At 39.7% G+C, this 22,562-nt stretch overlaps 1 protein-coding gene across 5 annotated transcripts; it reads left to right on the plus strand.

The window, feature by feature from the left end:
• The first annotated feature begins 599 nt into the window (after window positions 1-599).
• Window positions 600-18,973, plus strand: tfap2a (transcription factor AP-2 alpha). Of its 5 annotated transcripts, none has more exons than XM_043688598.2 (8): window positions 600-777; window positions 6,909-6,983; window positions 7,285-7,716; window positions 10,229-10,280; window positions 12,379-12,610; window positions 13,309-13,427; window positions 15,806-15,947; window positions 17,573-18,973. In XM_043688598.2, the coding sequence occupies exons 1-8, from the start codon at window positions 745-747 to the stop codon at window positions 17,862-17,864; spliced, it is 1,377 nt and encodes a 458-aa protein (XP_043544533.1). In that variant the 5' UTR covers window positions 600-744; the 3' UTR covers window positions 17,865-18,973. The 5 variants fall into 5 exon arrangements, with proteins under 5 accessions (XP_043544533.1, XP_043544532.2, XP_043544530.2 ...); XM_043688595.2 differs by lacking the exon at window positions 600-777 and adding an exon at window positions 4,818-4,916; XM_043688594.2 differs by lacking the exon at window positions 600-777 and adding an exon at window positions 4,961-6,276.
• The last annotated feature ends 3,589 nt before the right edge of the window (window positions 18,974-22,562 follow it).

Raw genomic sequence — 22,562 nt, forward strand, 5'->3', positions numbered from 1 at the left:
TCAAACAAACGCCGACGCCAGCGCATTGCTAGGAATTAGAGCAAAATCAAAAGGCACGCTGGTTCGATTGTAGAGGAGACCAGCGGGTCGCATTTGTCCTTTATGTCGCAAACAGGTCCTTTTTTGTTTGTATACAGGTAACACAATACACGAGCAAAAAATGAGCAAAGCAAAGAGAGACAAAAAAAAAGCTACCCAACCATTCGGTGCATGTCGATTCATTTCCATCTGCCCTCTCTTTTCTCTCCGAAAAGCAACCTCGCCAGTTTTGTTTTTGCATAAATTCCGCCGAGCGTTTGCGCTTTCCTGCTGATGCTTTCCATTACCTGAACCGCCCCCCCCCCCCCCCCCCCACCCCCTCCGCTCCTCCTTCCACAACATCCCCAGTCATTGCAGATGCCTCTGTCTATTGTAGGCGCCTGGAAGACAAGGAAGCTCCCCCAAATTCACCGAGGTGTGACTCCTTTTTGTCATGAGTAGCCTTTGTTGGTGTTGTTGGTTGTCATTGAGGTCTGGTTGCCGATGGAGCTTCGTGGTACATGGCTGCTGTAAATCCATCAGTGCTGAGACAGGCGATTTTTTTTTTGAAGCTGCTAGGTGCTGACATTCCTGAGGAGTACGCAGGCGCGGACAGGTGGCACCCAACACTTTATGACCAGGTGAGATGATCCTGGAGAGGTAAAAGGAGAAATTACTCAACAGCTCGCAGATCTTTTGACGACACCACGGACAACTCGAGGCGATATGTCAATACTGGGCAAAATGGGGGACTGGCAGGTATGCGAACTTATCTATTAACTGCACTCCTTTGGCATTATTACAGAAGTCCCAGTAGCTATTGAAAGTTGCAGTCTGTTCCAGCGGTGCCTAATGTTTTATTATGTAGATGCAGCTCATTGATAAAGCCAAGGAATTGGGACAGTTACAATTTGTAAAGCAGTCAATGAATCCAAACTTTCTATCAGTATCTGCATTATGTTTACCTGCATGACGTAACTGATACAAACTCTATAAAGTTTGCGGTTGAAAAAAAAGATTAGATATCCAATTTACGGTACTGCAGGCGAAACTCTTGGTTTAGTTGATTTGTTTGGTTTAGTTGATTTGTTTGAATGGGCCCTGAAAAGGTTAACTCCATAAATACGCCTCAAACCTTTCTGTCTTTTCCCTTTTGCGATTTGAATTAATTTTCCTGTCAGTTTACTATCGCTACGGTGCTCTAGGTCCACATAAAGTAGCAGCCTACTGTAATCATCGCCATGTTACAATTTTTCCTAACTTGGAACCAATCACAATGAGATTAAAAACAAGAAAGATTAGCGTCTTGTTTAACATAGCGATTATATGACTTGTATTGGTCTAACAGTTTCTTAGAACAACACCAATCTTGGGCAAAACAACTATCTGATGAAGGAGCAGCACTCCGAAAGCTAGTGCTTCCAAATAAACCTGTGGACTATAAAATCTTATGTGAATTTTAACTTTGTCCACCCCAGTCCAGCACCGGCTCCTCCACATAATCGTTTTCTCAGGACAGATTAACTGATGTTAAATTTCATATTTTCTTTTACATTTCATTTTTTAACTACTTTTCAGATTGAGGAATGGCAGTTTGTCTGTCAACTGCCTTTTCACAAATACTCACGCTGTTTCAGGTTCATTGGAAATTTTACTTAATAGTCAATAATTTTTACAACGGGATTGAAATAGCAATAGATTTAACTATGTTTAGTGTGTGTGTTAAACTATATTAACTGATAGAGTATCCATTCAAATATATTTCTGTGAAATTTATGTACTATTTGATCCGTACAAAATGTGTAACCTAATCCCATTGTTTCATGTTTCCTAGATTTTCTGAAAGATTGAAAGTAGTCTGAAATAATGTGATATTGCTTGCGGGTTCCAATTGAAGAGTCATGCTCTCTGTATAATTTCCCAAACATTTGAGTGTATTTTCTAAACTGGAGTTATATAAGCTAACTTTGTTAAATAATTTAAAAGTTAGAACAGGTTTGACGTACCTAAAGTTTTGAAATGAGAAGGGATATTCTGTTTTAGCTGACACAAAAAGGTGTGCACCAAAGATTGTGTTTGTTAGATGCTGATTATTAACGCAGGTATTTATCATATTAGAATGTATTGAAATCCATCGTTCTATACAATAAACATAACGACAGCAGCATTCAAACAAAAGTATTTGCTGTACCGTATAACTATTCTCTAGCTTGTTTATGGTTTCTCCCGCAGAACGAAAAAAAAGTCAAAATATCTAAAGCACACGTATGACCAGGTACTACAATGTTGTAGGATAACTGGATCTTAAAAGTCCTCTTCACCTGTGTACCAAGTATGTGAATGCACAAATATCACGTACTTGAACATTGATTTAATAATCGATGCAGACTGCAACAGGTGTTGAAAAGTTATTTTCTTTTTGCCTATTTTGAAAAAGCAAATCGGGCAAATACTTTTTTAAAAATCCGTAAGGAGAAGATATTATTGTGGTTAATGGCATTTCACCTCTCTTCTCACACTTTAACGGAGAGGGCTACATTTATTCTAGTCCACTCTAACAAGACCTTGTGACCAAATGAACAGATGTGAATATTTCCCTCACCACAAAAAAATCGCTGGCATTTTTAAACGAAGTGAACCTTGTTATGGCTGCATGTGTATAGAATTACATTTAATTAAAAGAAGTGCAAATTAGGGAAGGGAGGAGCTGGAATACATTTCACCGGTTTAGGCTGCTCAGAAACTGCTCCACAAAAGCAGAAATAAAATCAGCATTGCATCACTCTTCTGATAAAAAGAGCTTCCACTCGACAGGAGCAAAAATTTTAATTATTCATTGTATTTGCTATAGCGATCGATTAGAAGTTAATTTCATACATTATTCTCAAATGAAATCACTCACTATGTTCTTATACTCCATGAGTCTGTCAGCACAGAAATGAACATTAAATGATTTCTAAACTAACTAGCATCAGTTTACCTGAGATCAGCAACTTATCAGTTGATAAAAAAGAGGGAGACCTAACAAATGTCTATTCCTTAAAGTAATCGAGATTTGTACACAGGTAACATAGAAAAGCTGCAAGTTCTTTGCTTTAAATCAATGATCTTGCAAACTCGTTATCTGTTTTAATACGTTGCTATTTTTAAGAGGTTACATCCCCTTCACAGCTCATGCAAGCAGCTTGTTATGAATAAATACTTCACAGTGGAAAGTGAGCAAATTAGGGGGGAAAAACAAATAATTTTTAAGGTAAAAATGCTGCCGGACTATTAGCGCCATCAAGAAAAAAAAGACATTAGATGCGTGATACTTTAATGTCATTGCATTGATAAATTTTAAAATCCAGGTATAAACAAAATATCTTCGCCCTTTAAGACCAAAGGGTGATTGTGACTCCAGCAATAAAAAATATTTTGAATTTAAATTTCAAAGTGTTCAGCCTTTTGGAGCGAGGTGTTCTGAATCGGTTGATATGTCGGGCCATCTAATTAAAGACAATAGATTCTGATGACATCTTTGTCCTAGAGCTCCACCAAAAATGGTAATGAAGATTAGCTGAAGACGACGCCTAGATCTGGTCACCCAGATTACCTGCGTTGATAGTTACCCTTACACACTTTCTCACCTTGAATGAAAGACTGCGATGCAACCTTCTGTCTCAATTCATAATTCATCGTCAGTTAGGCATATATTATGATAATAGCTTTAATGAAGCGGCTGTGAAGAGGTTTGCAATACGACGTTAGGTCAAAATAGTTTGCTTTTAAATTCCCTGTTCATGCATGAATTGAATAGCTACATAACAAACATGATTTCCACCTCAATGGTACCAAACCAACAGTCTACACGCTTGTTGTTTAAAGCCTCCAAATATCAAAGAAAGGTGAATGCCGAAAGAAGCTCTGGCGCACAAACCTAATATCTCACAGATAAGGAAAGGGACACGGCCACCGAAACAATCTAGTAGTAAAATCATCTGATTATCAATGCAATTCAGGATTACTGAGGTTTTCCACTCTGGTAAGCGTAAACGTGGAAATAACTTGCTGAGGGAATGTTGAAATTGCCCTTACTTTACCCTGAATTTTCCTGGGGAAAGTCAGCAAAAAGCAAGGTTATCGGAACCAGCTCGAAATCGGTTTCACTACATCCATTGTGAAATGGGTTTATTCTAAACTGCTAACTTAGTGAAAGGGCATATGGATGGAAATTGGGTGCTTGATGTGCAGAGGAATATGAAGTTAACAGTTGAATGAAAATATGGGTAATATTTATGTGTTAATAATTATCGCTATGTAATATAATGAAAATGTTAAGAACATTCGCCCTGTAGTTACATAGTAAACGATTGAGTTCGGTGTTTCAGCAAGGTTATTGCCTTCATTGGAAGGCACAATCAGGTAACGACAAAACAGTGCATGATCATTGTGTCTGCTGGGAAAAGAGTTAACCAAAGAAAAAAAGAAAGTCACATCGTATTCTGTGCATTGGTACAATGAAAGGTAAAGGGAGGGTTTAACAAGTAACAGAACAAGTAGCTCCATGTACATTTATTAACTGTTGTCCACCGCCAATGTATTTATGTTGACGTCCATTGCCAGGCGGCAGGGCAAGCTCTCTACCTGTGTCCATTGGAGCAGTAATGTGGTTGAATGAGTGTTTGGCTGGCGTTCATATGCTAATTGGGCTGTTATTAGCGAGTTACTAAAGAGCTGAGAGGGGAACACGATCGACCATTAGAGGGAGATCTCAGAGCACATTCAGAGCGCTAAACCAACACACACTCTCTGTACAGGACTGTCCGCTCTCTGAGACATCCAGTCAGCCACTTTTACACCAATCCATGAGAATGCTGTGGAAATTAGCGGACAATATCAAATATGAGGAGTGTGAGGTAAGCAATTTCATATTAGCTTCAAAAGAATTAAAATGCAGCTTTCAAAGCCCAGCCGAATGAAAAAAACAGCTGTGCATCACATCTCATTTAAACCGAATATTGCAAAGTTTTATTTTAAACATTAAGCATGTTTCACAATTAAATATTTTACAGAAAAATGTAGCATGTTAAAACAAATGAAGCACTAAGGCATTCGGCTTAATAATATTGTAAACTAATGCAAACGCCGATTGCAGTGTGCGTACCTCAGCTCTATTGTGTTGCAATAGCTCACGTTTGTAAACAATACAGGAATCGAGAGTTAAGAAACGACGTCCACTAGATTAAGCATGCGAAACGACAAATGTTTAGCCAACCTGGCTGAAAGCTTTCGCATACAAATTCTTAACAGAATCCTTAAAAACGGCCGAACCGCTGGCGATGTTTGTGAGAGTCAAGTCAAAATTAAAACATTAAGTTTGCTGCACTTATTTTCATAGAACGCTGTGGAAAAGTAAAATTTTGATCAAGCGAAGAAAAGGAGTTTACTTTTGTAGTCAATTATCAAGAACTAGTCTAAATTGTACATCGGTCTGCGTTTGTTGCTTAAACGTTCGTAATCCCCAACCCCCACCCAACCCCCTCCCCCCCAAAAAAAACCGCACATGGAAACATTGAAATCTGCACAAAATTGTGTCTTGGTCAAGATGAAAGGTTTTTGTGTTGTTTTTGTGTGGAAATGGCAGAAGGCGTTATAGATGGTTCTGGCTAAAGGCCGTGATTGTGCCCGGATTGAGAAAGTTGATCTAGAGTTTGCGAGGTAATATTTGGGGAGTTGTTTTGAAGTTGTACAGCCAGTCAAACGGGTTTTGTACAGCAGACTAGAAGACAGTTCACACCACGGGCTAAACCAAGCAGCCGTTTAGTTTCACTTTATTTCTTTTTGTTTTGAAAACGCGGCGAGGAAATTAGAAAAAAAAAATCCAAGAAAAGTATGAAGAGTCGGCGGGAGCTTCCGGCGGAGTAGGTTAACGATCAGAAGTGAAATCCGTTTGTTTGGAGCCGGTTTCGAGTTGGGTTTAGACAGGAGTTGTTTTTTTAGGATCGCAGTAGGGGAGCAGCTTGCGTAAAAGTGCGTGAAAACGAATGAGGGCTTTGGAGACTCCATAGTGTCTCTGTCGCTCCCTCTGTCTCTTAACTTTTAACCCATTGCACGATGGATCAGACTACTAGTGACCCAGGATCAGGGCAGCAGTCACCTCCGGATAAAGAGCTGAAAAGGAAGAGAGCTGAGAGCGCAGGTAGTCGCTCACCAGCCAGGAAGCGAGTGGCCGCGGACATGCCTTTGGCGTTTGCTGGATTCTCACACGATAACGAGGTGCAAATTCCTTCCCGCATCACTCTCTTTCTCTCTCTTTTTCCTTCCCCTCTTTCTTTCTCTTCTCTCTCTCTCCCCCCTCTGACTCTCACCATTCCTTCTCCCCTTCCCTCTCTCTCTCTCACTTTCGCATGCCCTCGTTCACTTGAAAATGTTCTCTTCTTCCCTGTGATTCGTCAGAAGCAGCAATGTGTGCCCCTCTATTCTCTCTCTCTCTCTCTCTCTGATTAGATACACTGATTCAACGGACGTCATTTATAACAGACACAGCTTTTAGTTGCTTCCTCGCTTCACGCTCGATTTCCGACCATTCTCCCCTTATTAAGTATTCGTGTAATATTAATAGTCATGAATATCTGCTATTATGTGCTGAGTGAAGCCACGGCTCGTCCTTAGAGGAGGAGAAAGAGAGAGAGAAAAAAAAAAGTTTGAAAAATCTACCGACGTGACGCCCTGAAACTAGACACAATTCTGATCATTTTTTTTTTGTTTGTGTGTGTTGTTTCCCAATGAAGAAATTGTTCAAGTTCTGATGGATTCGCCTGCCTTCCTCCTGCATGTGACTCCCCGGCGTTGTGATCGTGTTGTAGTTGTATAGTACTGGACTGTTTTTTCCAATTTTCCACCTCTAGGTCTCTCTATTTTTTCCCCCTGACGAACTCAGATCAGACTGCCCGCAGATGTTAGTGCACAGTTTCTCGGCCATGGTGAGTTTCAGTGAGATGACACTAAATTTAAACCGAGCCCCCGCCCCCTCCCCCCCCCCCCCAAAAAAAAACTGATAGCACTTTCGATTTTGAAAATAAAAAAAAACCCTAGCCTACCTCTTAAGGAGGATAATATTTTGCTGAATTCTACCCCGTGTGATAATTTACAATGACTAATATCGCCAGTAAAACGTACGCTTACCACCGCCAATGAAAGTGTCATGTCAGTGATGTTTCTTTAAAGAAATAAAATACTTTTTTTTTGTTTTAATGCAACTTTACATGTCTGATTTCGTTGCAGGACCGGCACGACGGCACGAGCAATGGGACTCCACGGTTGCCTCAGTTAGGGACGGTCAGCCAGTCTCCGTATCCGACCGCCCCGCCGCTCTCTCACACTCCCAACACGGACTTCCAGCCACCCTACTTCCCTCCTCCGTACCAGCCCATCTACCCGCAGTCGCAGGACCCCTATTCCCATGTGAACGACCCTTACTCGCTGAACTCGCTGCACCCGCAGCCCCAGCCGCAGCACCCGACCTGGCCTCAGCGGCAGAACCAGGAAGCGGGCATCCTTCACCAGCCCCGCGGGCTGCCCCAACTCGCCGGCCTGGACCCGCGGAGGGAATACCGGCGGCCCGAGGTCCTCCTCCACAGCACCCACGGACTCGAGTCCGGCCTCGGAGATACATTGCCCATCCACAGCATCGCACACGCCATCGAGGATGTACAGGTCGGTTGCCTGCTGTTCTTACGTTATACTGCTGCCTTGAGTTGCAATTAACTGTTTTCGAATTAGGGGAAATTCTCAACTCCTTCCTCAATCGCACCCCCCACCGCTGGCAAAATCTGCTTTCGTGCACCCTGCATCTGCTTAAGATTTTGAAAATAAAATCGACATGTAGGGATATCTGTCGTATTTGGATCTCTTTTTTAAATTGCCAATCAGGCGAAACAACTCTAAATTTATTTCTTTTCCAAATACCCAATATATATCAGCGTTATGTAATAACGTGCATCAAATGAGAACAAATTTGTCGTTTGCGTTGTTAGAAATATAAATTGCATCTTCCCTTAATTAAATCCAGCACTTGCCTTTTAACGCTGTCAATTTCTCTCATTCATATAAACAGTTTGGAATAGAGTAAATCAAATTGTATGGTGCGCTTTATTCAATATTTCAACTTTGATAAAACAGATTTATCCCAATCTGGACTCTGCCAAGAGCTGCAAAATTGAAATAATTAATTTTAAATATATACACAGTGCTGAAGATGTTTTAATTCCTCCCTCCACCCCGCATCTCAACGAGAAAATAAGAAACCGTTTATTAGCTGTGGCGAGTTACAAAGACCTGGTTTCAATGCCTGTGGTCATTGTTGAGTTACAGAAACGAGATTGCAAAATACAAAAGGCATGCGTCCATTTATACTAAATTGTTCGTTTTTCAGCTCCGTGGTGAACTGTGCTTTTGAATTATATTATAATATGAACGGGCTCCTTCAGCAATAATCTGGAATAGTTATTAGTGTGTTATTACTTACCTTGCAAACAAAGGATGCATATTAATGCGGAATGAAAACCATCCGCCCTCTTGGTAGCTGCATTTAAGGCTATGCTCACACCCCCTCCCCAAATGTTACTCTTAATTTCGTTTAAAAAGTGCCGATTTTAAAGCTCTCGTAAAATATTCATAAGCAAGAAACCGTCATGCATTCATTTCCAAACAAATACTCATTATGAATGCTTAGAGCGATTGAAAGCTGTTCAACATTCTACTTAATACCTGCGGCAATACTTCACCGAAATGTGACTGGCTCTTTAACACACACACACACACAATCTGCTGTAAACAAGCTTACAAATGCAGCCTTAACTGTATGATATGCGTCCCCACTACTTTAGGAGAATATTTAACAACAAAGGCATAATCTGCTCACAAAAAAGGTGCTACATAGAGAAGAAGGGGAGAGAATAAAAGTCTAAATGGTTCAGTTTGTTTTGGTGCGACTGTGTTTGTGTGATACCGGAATTAAAAAGTCTTTGCCTTAGTAAAGTATTTGGTCGGAGCTTTGTGTTTCTGTGATGTGTGGGGAATCTGCCGATCTGGTTTTAGAATGCAATGATTATTGATGATGATTATTGAAACCTCTTTTAACACTCTGGTGTCAATTGTTCAGATTGTCCAAGTGGTGCCAATTCTGTACGTCTTTGTAGTGTTGCGAGTGGGTGTTAAACGCTTTTAGCCACCATGATCTTGGGGGTGGGGAATCTTATTTTATAATACTTGCATAAAACCATGCAGCCTCCCAGATTAAATTATTTTTCTTAAAAAAAATACAGACCTGATCTTAGTCATGAAAAAAATCAGAACCCCGACAAATTCAGTCACTTTCCGGGTCGTTTTGAATGTATGGTTGATGTGGACAGAGTGCCAACATTAATTTAAGCAGCCGATTCAAAATTAGTTCGACTTAAAATCAAAAATCACTCGGGGCAAGTTGCATGTGAATGGTTGAACCACGTTTTGAGAAGAAAGGATAATGGAAACTCTCCCAATGATGTGATGGGGAACTAGTGCTAGCTTTAGATGCGGAGCATATCATAAATAATAATAAAGAGAAAAATCAAAGCTGCATGAATAATGTTAGATGGGTCGCTGACATTGCAGCGGCGATCTGGAAGTGAGTGTTATTTGTAAATGAACTGATTGTTCTGCAGTGATTGCCAATCGCTCAGTCTCAGTAGAATTCATGTTCACTTGGCGAACATATTCCGACGCTGTGCTGCATGTTGATGTTAAAATGAACAAACTTGCTTCATTTAATAACAAGGAAAAGCTGAGGGTTTTGTTTTACTGTAAAATATCTGCCAGGGGATGGTCATCAGAACGACTTCCCACCCCCTATACAAACACATACATACAAGATACATATTATACAGCCAAGTTATCAAATAAATAAATCTCACAACTTCACTTGTCCCATCAAGCCCAGAAATCCATTCATTAGAACAGGGGGAAGAATAGTGTTTCGCCTTATGCAAATATTGGACAAAGAGCGGGAATTATCATTCCATTATGACAATGTATTGTCATTTTTGTTCAGAAGAATGAACCAGGCTCTGGGTAGATTCTTACAACTTCTGACATGGCTCAGTTTCATGCAGTTCTTGCCATTCTAAATGTCTGCAGTCTTTATTTCCGCAAGTTTACGGTAGTATTCTTTTTCTAAATTCCGTTTCAGCATGTTGATGACCAAGGTATTAACATCCAGGACCATACCGTCATTAAGAAAGGCAAGTTGCTTTATTTAATCTTCTCATCCAACATGTTTGCACAGGCGGTACACAGCTCACCGAATCTTGGCTGTTTTTCTCCAGTTTATTGTGTGCAACATCTCATGTCAAACTAAGAAACAGCCATGATGGGTTGCAGGAGAGTTGTTTCTGTTGTTATTGGTCTTGGGTTTCGCGAGAGGAAAATATCCTGTCTGTACATCTCAGACTCCGAGCGTTGGTGTGGGTTTAAGGAATTCCTTACAGTCGTGCTCCTTTAATGAGCAAAGGAATTAGGGAGGGTATAAATCAAACCAAATGCCTGAACTTGCAGAAGCAATTATACTGTCGATTGGCGTTACATGCTTTTGAGGGTCTGGTTAGTCATGTGCATTTAGACGTGTATTTATTTCTGTGGGACACTGGTTGGGAAATGTGCGTTCTTAACTTAGCCATCCCAAATAGTCTGCTGCTTCCATTGCTGAATTGCTACGCGGTTGTTTTAATTCTGAGGATATCGAAATCGAATTAATGTGGGTACAGATTATGCACTGTAAATGCGTAGTAATTCATAAAACTGCAGCATACGATTAAATGGCTTAAGTTTCATCTTTCTACTTCTCCAGGTTTTGTCACGTCAAATTACATGTGCAAGGGATAAATCTTAAGAGATGCTCTTTCCACGTCGACATGATAATTGGCTCTTTTATTAGTAATCTCAAGAGTTCGTTTAACTCCTATTGTCTCTATTAGCCTCCCCAGAGCTATTAATGTCACAAGTGATCTATCCGGAACTAGAAGCTCGACGTCTTCAAAGATCCAGAGTAGATTTCCAGTGGCATGCAGAGAAAGCCAAACCAGGGCACTTGATTACACTGTAAAGACCCTTTTGTGTGTGTGTAGGGAACACGTGCAGGGCAATATTTATAGGAACCAAGCACAGAGTCTCTTAAGACATATTCTAGACGGCTAACCAGTAATAAAAACGAACAGTTTCTAAATAATTTTGGGGGAATTTAGCCAGTCGGTGGACATGTTACATTGTTTAGGTCTCATAGTGCATTGATAATCAGCTACCCAGATGTTCATTTTAAGCCTAACCGCACTCTCTTAGCTCTGAACAGTTAGAGCTAACCATCGGCAAAAGCCAAGGCTATTTCACGAAAACGTCAGCGTTAATTTTCTGTGAATCACTATCGCGATTCTTTTTAGTTGATTTATTTTCGCAATGAATTGATAAGTTTGGTTTGGAATTTGGCATGTTGATGTTCCACTGTATATAGTATACGTTCGTTCTGTAGTCAAAAGCAGTGCTTATTTTACTCGCGTGTTTAGATGTAGGGTAGAAGAGCTGGTGCAGAATGTAACAGGATCGAATTAGCTTGAGAATAAAACAGAATAACATCCTCCAACACGTCCTATTATTGTAATATTTATTCTATTGGGAAATAAATGCATACAAGTATATATTGTCTGAACAAATAACTAAGTGTGAAAATGAATACAGTACAATGCAAAGGGATGCTGGGAGTTTTAAAGGGTAACTGGAATAGATTAGAATATGTATTTACTCTTGACTTGTAACATAAAGCATCTATTTGCGTTCCATTGAAACACAAATTTTCTATTACACAATGGAAATGATTTCACTATGACATTAACTGACATTGGCATAGACAGTAAAACGCGCAGTTAACAACATAACTTTGGGAAGACCGTCTTTATAATAAAAAAAAGGTGCAATTCGATCTGAATGTCTTATATTTTGCACAAATGATCAGATTTCATTTTATTTTAGTTTTTAAAATGCACAATCTAAAGTCCAATTCAGTGGAGAGGACAGTTTGCAGCAATGTGCGCAGCGATTGCTGCTTATGACGGCCATATATCCTAGTAATGTGACAAAGGCCCCGCTTTATTATCGACTCTTTCATCGAATCTAATCCGAATCGGTCCAATTGAATTGTTTTAATATATCGTGCAGAGGTTGGAATTGTTGAGTTAGCGGGGGCCACAAGTACAGAGAGTTGTAAAGTGGCCATCTATGTTAGCTGATGGACATGGCAGATGTGCGCTTTTCAGGGGATGGCTGTTGATTTGTCTGATGGTTCTGTTTCAGGTCCCATGTCCCTATCTAAGTCTCACAGTGGGGCTGTCACCTCGATCTCACTCAATAAAGACGGGCTCTTTGGCGGGGTTGCGAACCCGAACGAGGTGTTTTGTTCAGTTCCGGGTCGCCTCTCCCTCCTCAGTTCAACATCAAAGTACAAGGTGACGGTGGCGGAAGTGCAGAGACGCCTGTCTCCGCCCGAGTGTCTCAACGCCTCGTTACTGGGAGGAGTGCTTAGGAGGTGAGGGCTACTGGTGCGTTGGACACCCTCCTACACATTTCCGCTTCAGAGATGGATAGGCCAGCACACACACCAATGAAAATTCCTTTTTAATACATCTGATTGTTAAATTATTTTAGTAATGCTACCAATATTTATTTTCACTCTTTGCTAATTGTTTTTGTTCTCTATCTAACCCTTAAAGGGCAATTATCACATTTTAGACAGAGTAGTTAACACTTGCACTGCAGATTGCCATTCTTTTGTATTCTATAAACACATATTCCTTTGGGTTGCCAATATATCAAAGGCACTGAATACAGTAATAAACTAAACATTTTTAAAAATTATACATATATTCTTTACAATTTAAAGTAAAATGCTTTTGGGACAGTCTTAGAAAGGACGTGTTCCTCACAAATTGCCTCACAGTGTGGACGAAAGTAAGACCAAACACAAATGTGAAATCAAATTCATTCAGAATCTAGTAGATTATTCTGAGATTTGGATTGTTAAAGGTGAAAAAAGAAACAGTGAATTTTATTCCATAGCGGAACTACACTCCATTTGAAAATTGCTTCGTAATTCCAAAATGTGCATTTTAAAAATTTCGTTGATTCAAGTCTAGAACAAGAATATTATTAAATATCTGAAAGTAATGTGTAACAGGACGTGCATCCATTTTCAATTTAACCAGGAGCTCCCCTTTTTCTTAATAGGGCGAAATCTAAAAATGGAGGACGGTCTTTAAGAGAAAAATTGGACAAAATTGGATTAAATTTACCGGCAGGCAGGCGCAAAGCTGCTAATGTAACGCTGCTAACCTCACTTGTTGAGGGTAAGTAAACTTTATTGCATTTTTCTCATATCTAAACTGAGGCGAGCTAATAAACGTGGGTTGTTTCCAGTCTGGTACAAGAGCGGGAATTTGTTTTTGTTTGCGAAGCCACGTGCCTTTATGTAACTCACCAGCACCAGCCTTGCCTCGTGTTAACCCATCAATGTGGCATAGAAATAAACACGCAACTGAACATTGTACTGTCTGAGACCTAGTATATACATCACGCATTGTGCAAGGTTATTAAATATGTAGCCTGGCTTGACCAGACCAGATACAGCCAGAAGATGCTTGTTGTGAGCAATGTGGGCAGGTTGTAAGAAAAAAACTTTTTTGTAAAAAAAAGGTGGTTGCATGAATTGATTTAGACATTTGTTTACTAATGACTGAAAAATCTTCCAGTGAGCGAGAAGCTAATGAGAAATCCTAAACCACAGATCTGTTAATTAACATGCTGCTTTCAGGATTGGTGAGTAGTGTAAAAAAAGACTAGTGTAGATCAGGCATCACAGCAAGTTCAGTACATAGGAATCTTCCATCATCTAATTTGCAGAGAAAGAGAGAGAGAGATAATGAACAGATTATGCTAAAACATTATTTTGATTAGCGGAGTGGAGAATACAGTCTCCCCCATCTGATTTATTTCTGTTTTTCATTGGATGCCTTAAGTCTGGTCTAAGAGTGAAATGCGTGGTTGTATCTGTTTGTAATTGATGCTCATTGTGTGCGGAGTAAAGGTTGTAGTGCCGCCAGAACTGTGTTGAGAACGGTCCTGTGTGTCAGGGTCTTGTGGAGAGAGCTTCTTAAAGAAAATCATTACTTTAATCTGATTATGGTTCTGGGTTATAATGAGCCAGGAGTGGATTCACGCGTAGATGGTTTGCTGATAAATGTGTGACCAGTTGGATTTCTAAGGGGGCAGGCTGTTGGACTGTGTCCTGTTGTTATTGTTTATGATCTGTTCGATTTTATGGAAACGAGTTACTGGACTGTGCCTTTGAAGCACTAATTGGCGCATGCGTCCTTCCGGAGCTGGCTAATGGCAGGAAGCCCTGCAGTAAAACCCAACTGGTTCAGGAAATTAAAACCAAAGGCTTTGAAATCAACAAAAAGACAGGGTTCTAGAGAATGATGTATTCTAACCGTTCAAGAGGAACAGACATATTTTTATACATATATATAATTTGTCGTTTGCAAAGAATGCATATCTTTCAAAATGTTCACGTATGCAATACTTATACTTTGCAAAACCATGCCTTTATTGATTATATTGACCAGCTGATTGCTATTATATATAAAAAAGTAGTGAATCGCTCCCAATGCCAGTTCCTTCTGCTGGACTGTATTGAACTGCATGGGCACTTAGTTTGAATCGTGCTCCTTTTAACTGATTTTTTTTTTGTTATTTTTCTGCCTGGTCAATGAACTGTTTCTATTCTCTTTGGTCGCTGCGGTTGATCTCCAAACCGTTCTTTTATTTAAATAATCGGAACAAGTTCAAATATATCCACACAACTCTTTTTTACAAAGTGTTGTCCAAAGCCAGTCTAGGTCTTGGGAACCATTCCGATATAATGTTTCCTTATAATGTTTATGAGCCAACATGTGAGAGATTGCAAACGGCCATTGCAGTACTGTATTACCACAACATGCTTTGGTATTTAGTTGCTTTGGGGTTTACAGAACATAGGCTTAAGTGCAAGAGGATGTTGTAGAGACATGGCTTGGACTGGTACTGAAGGCATGACAACAAAAGAGATATTGTCAACTTATTTGATATTCTATCCAGTTCACTGCTTAGCTCCTCGTAATGTCGTTAAATGACTCACTGGAGCTTTCCGATTTTTTTTATTGCATGCTTCAAATATTTAGTTTGTGACAAATGGTACTATGAGAGTTCCAGCAGGGTACTTTTGAACTATTTCTTCCATTATGATGACTGAAAGAAACCCGGAGTGCAGCATGCGGATGTTAGTTATCCTGTAATACAATCTAAATATTTAAAGAGACATTACCATTTTTTTGCTGCTGGGCAGTACCATGAGAAAAGTGATCGTTTTGAACAAACCTGCAAACAATATGGCTTGCTACCTGCCTTATCTCAGTCATGTCATTAAATTTAATCGACTTAATAAATAGCCCCAACCAAATTTCAATAATGCAAGTAAAAAGGCAGCCATCTTTTATACGGCTATAAAATGGGTTTGAGCCACTTAAAATGTAATATGTCCAACAATTCTATTAAACATTTTGAGAACGGTTGCTGGCATTAGCTCGCTTGTTAAATCAATTTAACATTATCAAAACCAAATGCGTTTAAAAAAAAATATAAAACCCCTACCTCCATTTTGAACATTGCTCTTCATTCCCCTGCCCAGGTGAAGCTGTGCACCTTGCCCGAGATTTTGGTTATGTTTGCGAAACAGAATTCCCAGCCAAAGCAATAGCTGAATATGTCAACCGGCAACATTCCGACCCGAGTGAACAAGTGACACGAAAAAACATGTTACTTGCAACAAAGTAAGTCTTTTTTTAAATTGAAAACTTTAGCTGAGTTCTTTTCCCCCATGTGGATTTTGCTCTGCTGTTAATTGCTGGCACATGGTGTGCGGGAACAATTCAGAATTGAACAAGGTGAATATCCTAACAGTGACTATTTGTTTTCTGACAAGTGCTTAGAAATAAGTGATAGATGGTAGAAGTTTTAGCTGCGAAATCTAAAACAGTGGTCGATGTCAGCCCAAACCAGGCCCTCACACCTGGTGTATACTTGTATTATCAGTATTAATTGTATGATCCGCTGCTGTCAAAAGCAGCGCCGCCTCAGTTGGGGTCCAGTGTTTTCACTGTCAGAGGATTGAAACCACTGTCATTTTGTGAGGTCACACATCACAGAGAATTACTTAAGCCATAATATTTTGCCGGCAGTTAATAAACATTATTTAGCAGTGGGTTGTAGCCGAACTGCTTGGATGAAAAGGCATGTGTGAAAAGTAAATTATCTGCGACGAAATGTTGAAGGTTTTGTTTTCTCTTTCCCAGTGTTGTTTTCTAGCCTTTAATTAAGAATTTGAAATGTCACCGAAGGGCATTGTGGTGCAGAAGTGTTGGGAGGTTGGTGCTGCAATTTGTACAGAAGGCTGCACGCCCACTGAAATAAGCATTCCTTCAGAAGATACAGCACAAAACACCTAGAAATAGGGTTTACATAATTCTGGCAAATTACAAAACAGACTTAGTCTTTCTTTATACTAAAATTTCAAACATAACTAGATTCACACACTGTACTACCCTCAAAGCTACACACATGTGCACACACGTCTGGTATTAGCTCGGTTTGTATACTCCAAATATGTGATGATTTCACCCTCATTATACTGATCTTTCTTAAGAGTGGCGTGTTGTTGAGCACTTTTGGACATTACCCCTCTATTCGATTTTCCAATTTGGCTTTAATGAATCAAATTGCTGTGTTTATATTATTTTGGATGGGGTACTCCCAACATATCAGCAACCTGCATGGGAGACAAAGATTACTTCTGACTCTGCAGCTCTGTGAATAACTTGATTGTCACACAATTGCATTCTGGTATGAACATTTTAAACTGGGAGTTGAGCTTTGGTGTACTGGGGTCTTGTAACAGAATAGTGGACATAATATTAAATGGCGTGCTGTTTTGTTGCAAGCGTGAAAGTTAGATTTGGGAAGAGGGATGTTGATAAACATGGCCACCACTTGTACTTTCCTTGCGCAATTGTGTGTTTCCAGATAACATTTATATCGGGCTATTGAAGTGAAACTTTGTCGTCATGAATGTCATTTTCGTGCAGAACAATAGCCTACGGTCCATTCATTTAAATGGAACAGGCATTATCCAAAACTTGGTTTAGACATAACGTTAAAAAATTGTCCATTTCAATTCGGAACAGAAAATGTATGTACAAGGCATTGACGCATGATCAAGGTGAAGCACTTGTTAATTTGTACCTGTGCCATGTTTATCCGAGTGGAAGAGCGGAACTTTTCCGGAAGTTAACTTGAATGCAGTTTAAAAGGACAATTTGCGAATAAAAGCTTGCCGTCCAATCTCCCCCGGAGATGTGCAGTATCTTAAACATTACAACTTGTTCTCTTAATTTTACAGACAAATCTGCAAAGAGTTTACAGACTTGCTGACTCAGGACCGATCTCCTTTGGGGAATTCTCGGCCAGCCCCGATCCTGGAGCCTGGCATTCAGAGTTGCCTCACTCACTTCAGCCTCATCACACACGGCTTCGGGAGCCCGGCTCTCTGCGCCGCCATCACCGCCTTGCAGAACTATCTCACCGAAGCGCTCAAAGCCATGGACAAAATGTACATGAACAATACTCCCAACAACCACACGGGCGAAAACCCCAGTAAAAGCGGAGACAAGGACGAGAAGCACAGAAAGTAATGGGATAGTTTAAAAACAAGTACAATTTCGTAAAAAATAAATAAAATAAATAAAAGTTGTCATATAGATGTGACTGTTTCTCCCTCAACCTGGAACCCGGAGCCTTAGCGAACAGTGCAGGCGATGAAGAATTTTGAACTGCTTTTGAAATGACACGAAAAAAAGTTTCTGAACTTTTTACCAAGTTAAAACTTCATCCGACTGCCTCCTGATTGACATAACCCCCCGTTGTTTATCTCTGTTAAGGTTGTAGTCACAATCATTTAAGGAAGGTAACGAGGACACATTTTATCAGTATTGTGAATAAACCTGCACAGTTCCTCTGTCATAATCATCGTTGTAGAGAAAAAAAAGTCCTCTAAGGTAACGGTCAACTTGAACATTTATTGCAACTTGCAGTCCGCGGTATAACAAGGGAAACAGTGTTCATGTATGTATATATTTATTTATGTGTAATTTAATGGGAATTGTAAATATGGTGCGTCTGTTTAAGCCTTTATTTTATTTAACTGGTGATATCGTTTACCTCCTGTTAGTGGGTTTTATTCCTCATCAACCACAGTAGTTCTTTCCGTGATTTTTATGGTACTTATTTAGAAAGGTATTGGGTAAACTCTGGGATACACATTTTAGCCCTCTGTAGCATGTCGTGGCGATAAGCAGTTGAACAAAATCCAAGGGGTTGGTGGGGTGGGGGGGGGGGGGGGGGGGGTCTGAGTTTTATACAAGCATCGAAATTAGTTTATAATACCACAGAAGTCCGAATTTTAAAAAAAAAAGTTAAGATCTTAAATGAAAGAAGCATCTGCGATGCTTTTTTTTGTGTTTTAAAATACCCCACGTGTTGTGACAAAGGAATTACCTGACACCATGTCCCCTTCCCTCCTGACAGAATCACAGCAATAAACTGATATTGTCTATAGAACGGTTTAGTATTTTATTGTTGAACTGACAGCATTTGGGACGACCTGATACCTTGTATGTCCGCTGGCCAAATTGGAAGCAGTTTTTAGCTGTATTATATAGAGTTGTGTTGGCAATAGTTTACATGCCTGTCGATGTATCATAGTCCTTTGTTACCCAGATAAATAAATATTTGATACGCTTTATGTCGATTTTTTTTTATTCAGTAGCTGTCTTTGCCCAGGCGTATTTTAACTTGGCAGTCTTTTCCTCCAGCCCTTCAGTATGCTTTTGCAGTAATTGGGTTTAACTCTCCCTTGACAATTGCTCCCCTGCAATAAGCAGCTGAACCCATTGTTTCCCTCAAGTATAATAAAAAATCTTGAACTTTCAAGTTAGAGTTGAGCAGGCTCGCTCTGGTAGGTTATTGAGTCATACTCAAAATAAATGATAAACCAGGCTGGGGCGGGGTGTGTGTGTGTGGGGTGGGGGGGGGGGGGGTGGGGGGAGAGAAGGGAAGGGTTGGGTGGGTGTTGGTGGTGGTGAGGTGGAGTTGATGTAGAGAGGGAGAGAGGAAAAAATAAGATGTATTGCTAAGGTCTTCAGTATCCTGAAATAATGTACCTAATGATGTGACAAGTCAGTAAATAAACCTCGCAGATTTTCGTGATGCTTTACTTACCAAATGTCAATTTGCTGTTTAACTCGTTATCAACCCTACTTCAACGTCGGCATTAAACAGTTTTGCTTTACGGAATAACAGATAATCTCAATAATGTTAATATTTTCCCCAGGTTTTCCTGAATCGAGCAAATATGTTGTGAAATGTTATGAACCGTTTACAGTGTTTCTTAATAAGTCGGCGTTCCCCAACACACAACATTGTTTTATACGTGCTTTTTTTTATTGTTATAGTACAGTGCACCCAATAGGTTTAACACAGTAAGGTTGAAAACGGCATTACCCTTTTTATATTGCATTTTTACAGGCTGGATGATTCGTGAATACAGAAATGTACACGCTATGCACACTAATGTTTTCCAGCCAAAAGATGGAATAAGCTTTTGAGATAAGGGAAGTTTAAGAAAATATAAACAATCGGGTCGTTTGGACCATGTTGACTGCAACGTTTAATTATTCTTTGTCAAATGCAAGTTAATTTGACTGTAAATGATAAACACTGAAATTCTAAGCCTGATAAACCAGTTAGTGTGTGTTTTTGACAGAAATGAAATGCACAATACTAGCAGGTGAGGTGAAGCGTTGTCTATCAGGGCTGTTTTTCTTGGCTAGGTCTCAGAATGTGTGTGGGATACTGTACTTACCTCGGGCACAATGGCATTCATAAACAGTGTTTCAAGTCTGCTGTTTATACAGAGAATAGACACAAAGCCCATTTTTAAAAACATCAAAGTATATTTATTAAATGCTAAATGCAACGTCAGAGCAGAGGTGTAAATCCACGGGAAACATATCTTAATTTTAAATAATGCTGAGTTGACAAAACGACAAAATTAGCATCTGTGTGTATGTGTAGTTTAACAGAACGTGACATTTTAATATTGGTCTGAGTTGATCGAAGTGACAATGGCATTTTAAAGAAGTGACAGATATTTTAGTGACTCAATTTTATTATGTTAAAGGGTTTAAAAGTTTTTAGAAGTCTAGCGGAATAACTAGGGAGAATTTCGCCACATTGAAAATGCCTTATGCTTGTTGATTTAGTTCCTGTATGACAATCAGTCGCAAGGGATTAATATTGATTTTTTTTTAAAAAACCGTTTCGAATAATCCCGAGCCTGAACGATTCATGGTGCTTTGATGTGGTAAACTTATTTAATAATTTTGCATAATATTTTGTCAATTATATTACTGCAATGCGGACCTGGCACTTGAAACTAACACATTTCAGCTGTTAAAAAAAACAGTTCAGCATTACCCCAGTGGTAATTGTTGGCCCAGCTATTTGTGGTGATCTTCTGGTTAGATTTTCAATGTTGCGAATTACTTTTGATAAGAACTGCGATTTGCTAATGCCTGTTCCTGGTGGAATGATCAGATGCGCCTCTCTGGTAGAAATTTGTGCTGGTTTCATGGCAATGGAAAACTTATTGGCCGCTGTTGTCTTACAGCTCTGCGTGTGTTTATGGGGAGGGTTAGGGTTAATTAGCGCCATTATCAATCATTAATGCTTGCCTAACGTGTCCAAGGTATAATCAAGTTAGAAGGCTGCAGTCAACATCTGCTTCGTTCCAATTAAATATTTTATGCTAAATCATTTATTACTTGAACAGCTCGCCAACCTTCCCCAAAGAGGCTGATTGTTTTTGTATCACAATCATAAAATAAAGGATGCTTAGTCAGTAAAGAGGAATCTCACCCTGAGGGTCTAATCTATACAAAAACCAAATAGTTAGAAATAACTCTGACATTTGTTTTGGTCGTTTTCTTCAGCCAACTTTTGTATTTAAAAAAAAAATGAGAATACATAAAGATCGCCTGGGTAGGAGCTGGTCAATAAGCAAGTCCGTTATTGGAAATTGGGGGGTAACAGTGGCGAAATAAGTCATTAACGTTAAGGGTGTTTCAAATGCAACTAATTCAGCTCGGCAACACTTTCAGGGTCAATAAGCCTTACAAGCCAATCCTCCTAAACCCCTCCCCCACTTCCAGTGAGGCGTACGAAACAAAAAAAAACGTCGCTAAAGTGTGGCGAAGTGGAAAGAACAAGCCCTCAAAAAAAAGTTGCTCCTAATTCTTTGTAGGCAATTTCACTCAGGTCCCAGGATGAGACACTCGTTAACAAGATTTCAAATGAAAGACAAGGCAAATAATTCAATGCATAGTTCGATAAGAGGTGAATCATTTTCCGGGTGTTCAGCTGTGTCACCTTTCCGCAATCGCATGGTTTCTGTAACAAATAATCCCGAATTACTGGGACCTAGAACCATCCGCATAGCCTAAGAGGCGTGGCGCTGTGGTGTCTATCTGTCAAACTGTGTCGTCCTCATGCTTATGCTTAATCAGTCCTTCCTCTTCTGAGACTGTGAGAGTTAAATTCAGTGAGTCGTGAACTAAATAGTTCAAGGATGTGAGAGAATTAGTTAAGATTTCGGGTGTGTATATTGTAATCTGAGGAAGGCTACACACCCCATGTGGTAACTTGCCTTTTCACCTTCTAGATGGAGACTGGTTTGCTAGCCATTTCCAGCACGTGTTGTTTCTGGTTCCATGTTTCCCAACATTTTCAGCTGCCCCTCTTTTCAGTGTAGTAAAGCAAATGTACTACTATTATGAGGACGCATCTTATCGCAATGTAGATGGGACAAAATGCAGGGTTACCACTAGATTTCAATTGCTTGGTATACTTCCACATTCGCTGTCTTTCTGAAGTATGTCTTCATTATTGTTACTTTGAAATCAACCCCGTTCCCGATTTAGTACTGTGTTTAAGGTGTGCACAGACCCTTGTTCTGTGCACCTGCCAATGTGAGCATCGCTAACTGGAGGGAAGGGTTGAGAAAAGTTCATTTCTTCCAAGGGTTGTCAGTGCTGCAGAGTAATATGCCAATATTAATTGTATAGGAGTGATCTTTCTGAGGTGTTCAGTGTGTAACTTGTCTTTCTTTATTTGTAGGTACAATGTTCTGGATACAGGGTAGGTGCAACTGATTTTTGTTTTTGCCAAGTGGATTTGTAGTTATAGTTAAGACATATACATCGCCTCTATTTGGTGCTACGTTTTCATTCGTTAACTTTACCGCTGTTTTTACTGTATGAGTTCGGGCTCAATTC

The sequence above is a fragment of the Chiloscyllium plagiosum genome, unplaced genomic scaffold, assembly GCF_037043375.1.
Source record: "Chiloscyllium plagiosum isolate Xiang-an unplaced genomic scaffold, Cpla_swu_hap1 HiC_scaffold_4, whole genome shotgun sequence".
Lineage (NCBI taxonomy): Eukaryota > Metazoa > Chordata > Chondrichthyes > Orectolobiformes > Hemiscylliidae > Chiloscyllium > Chiloscyllium plagiosum.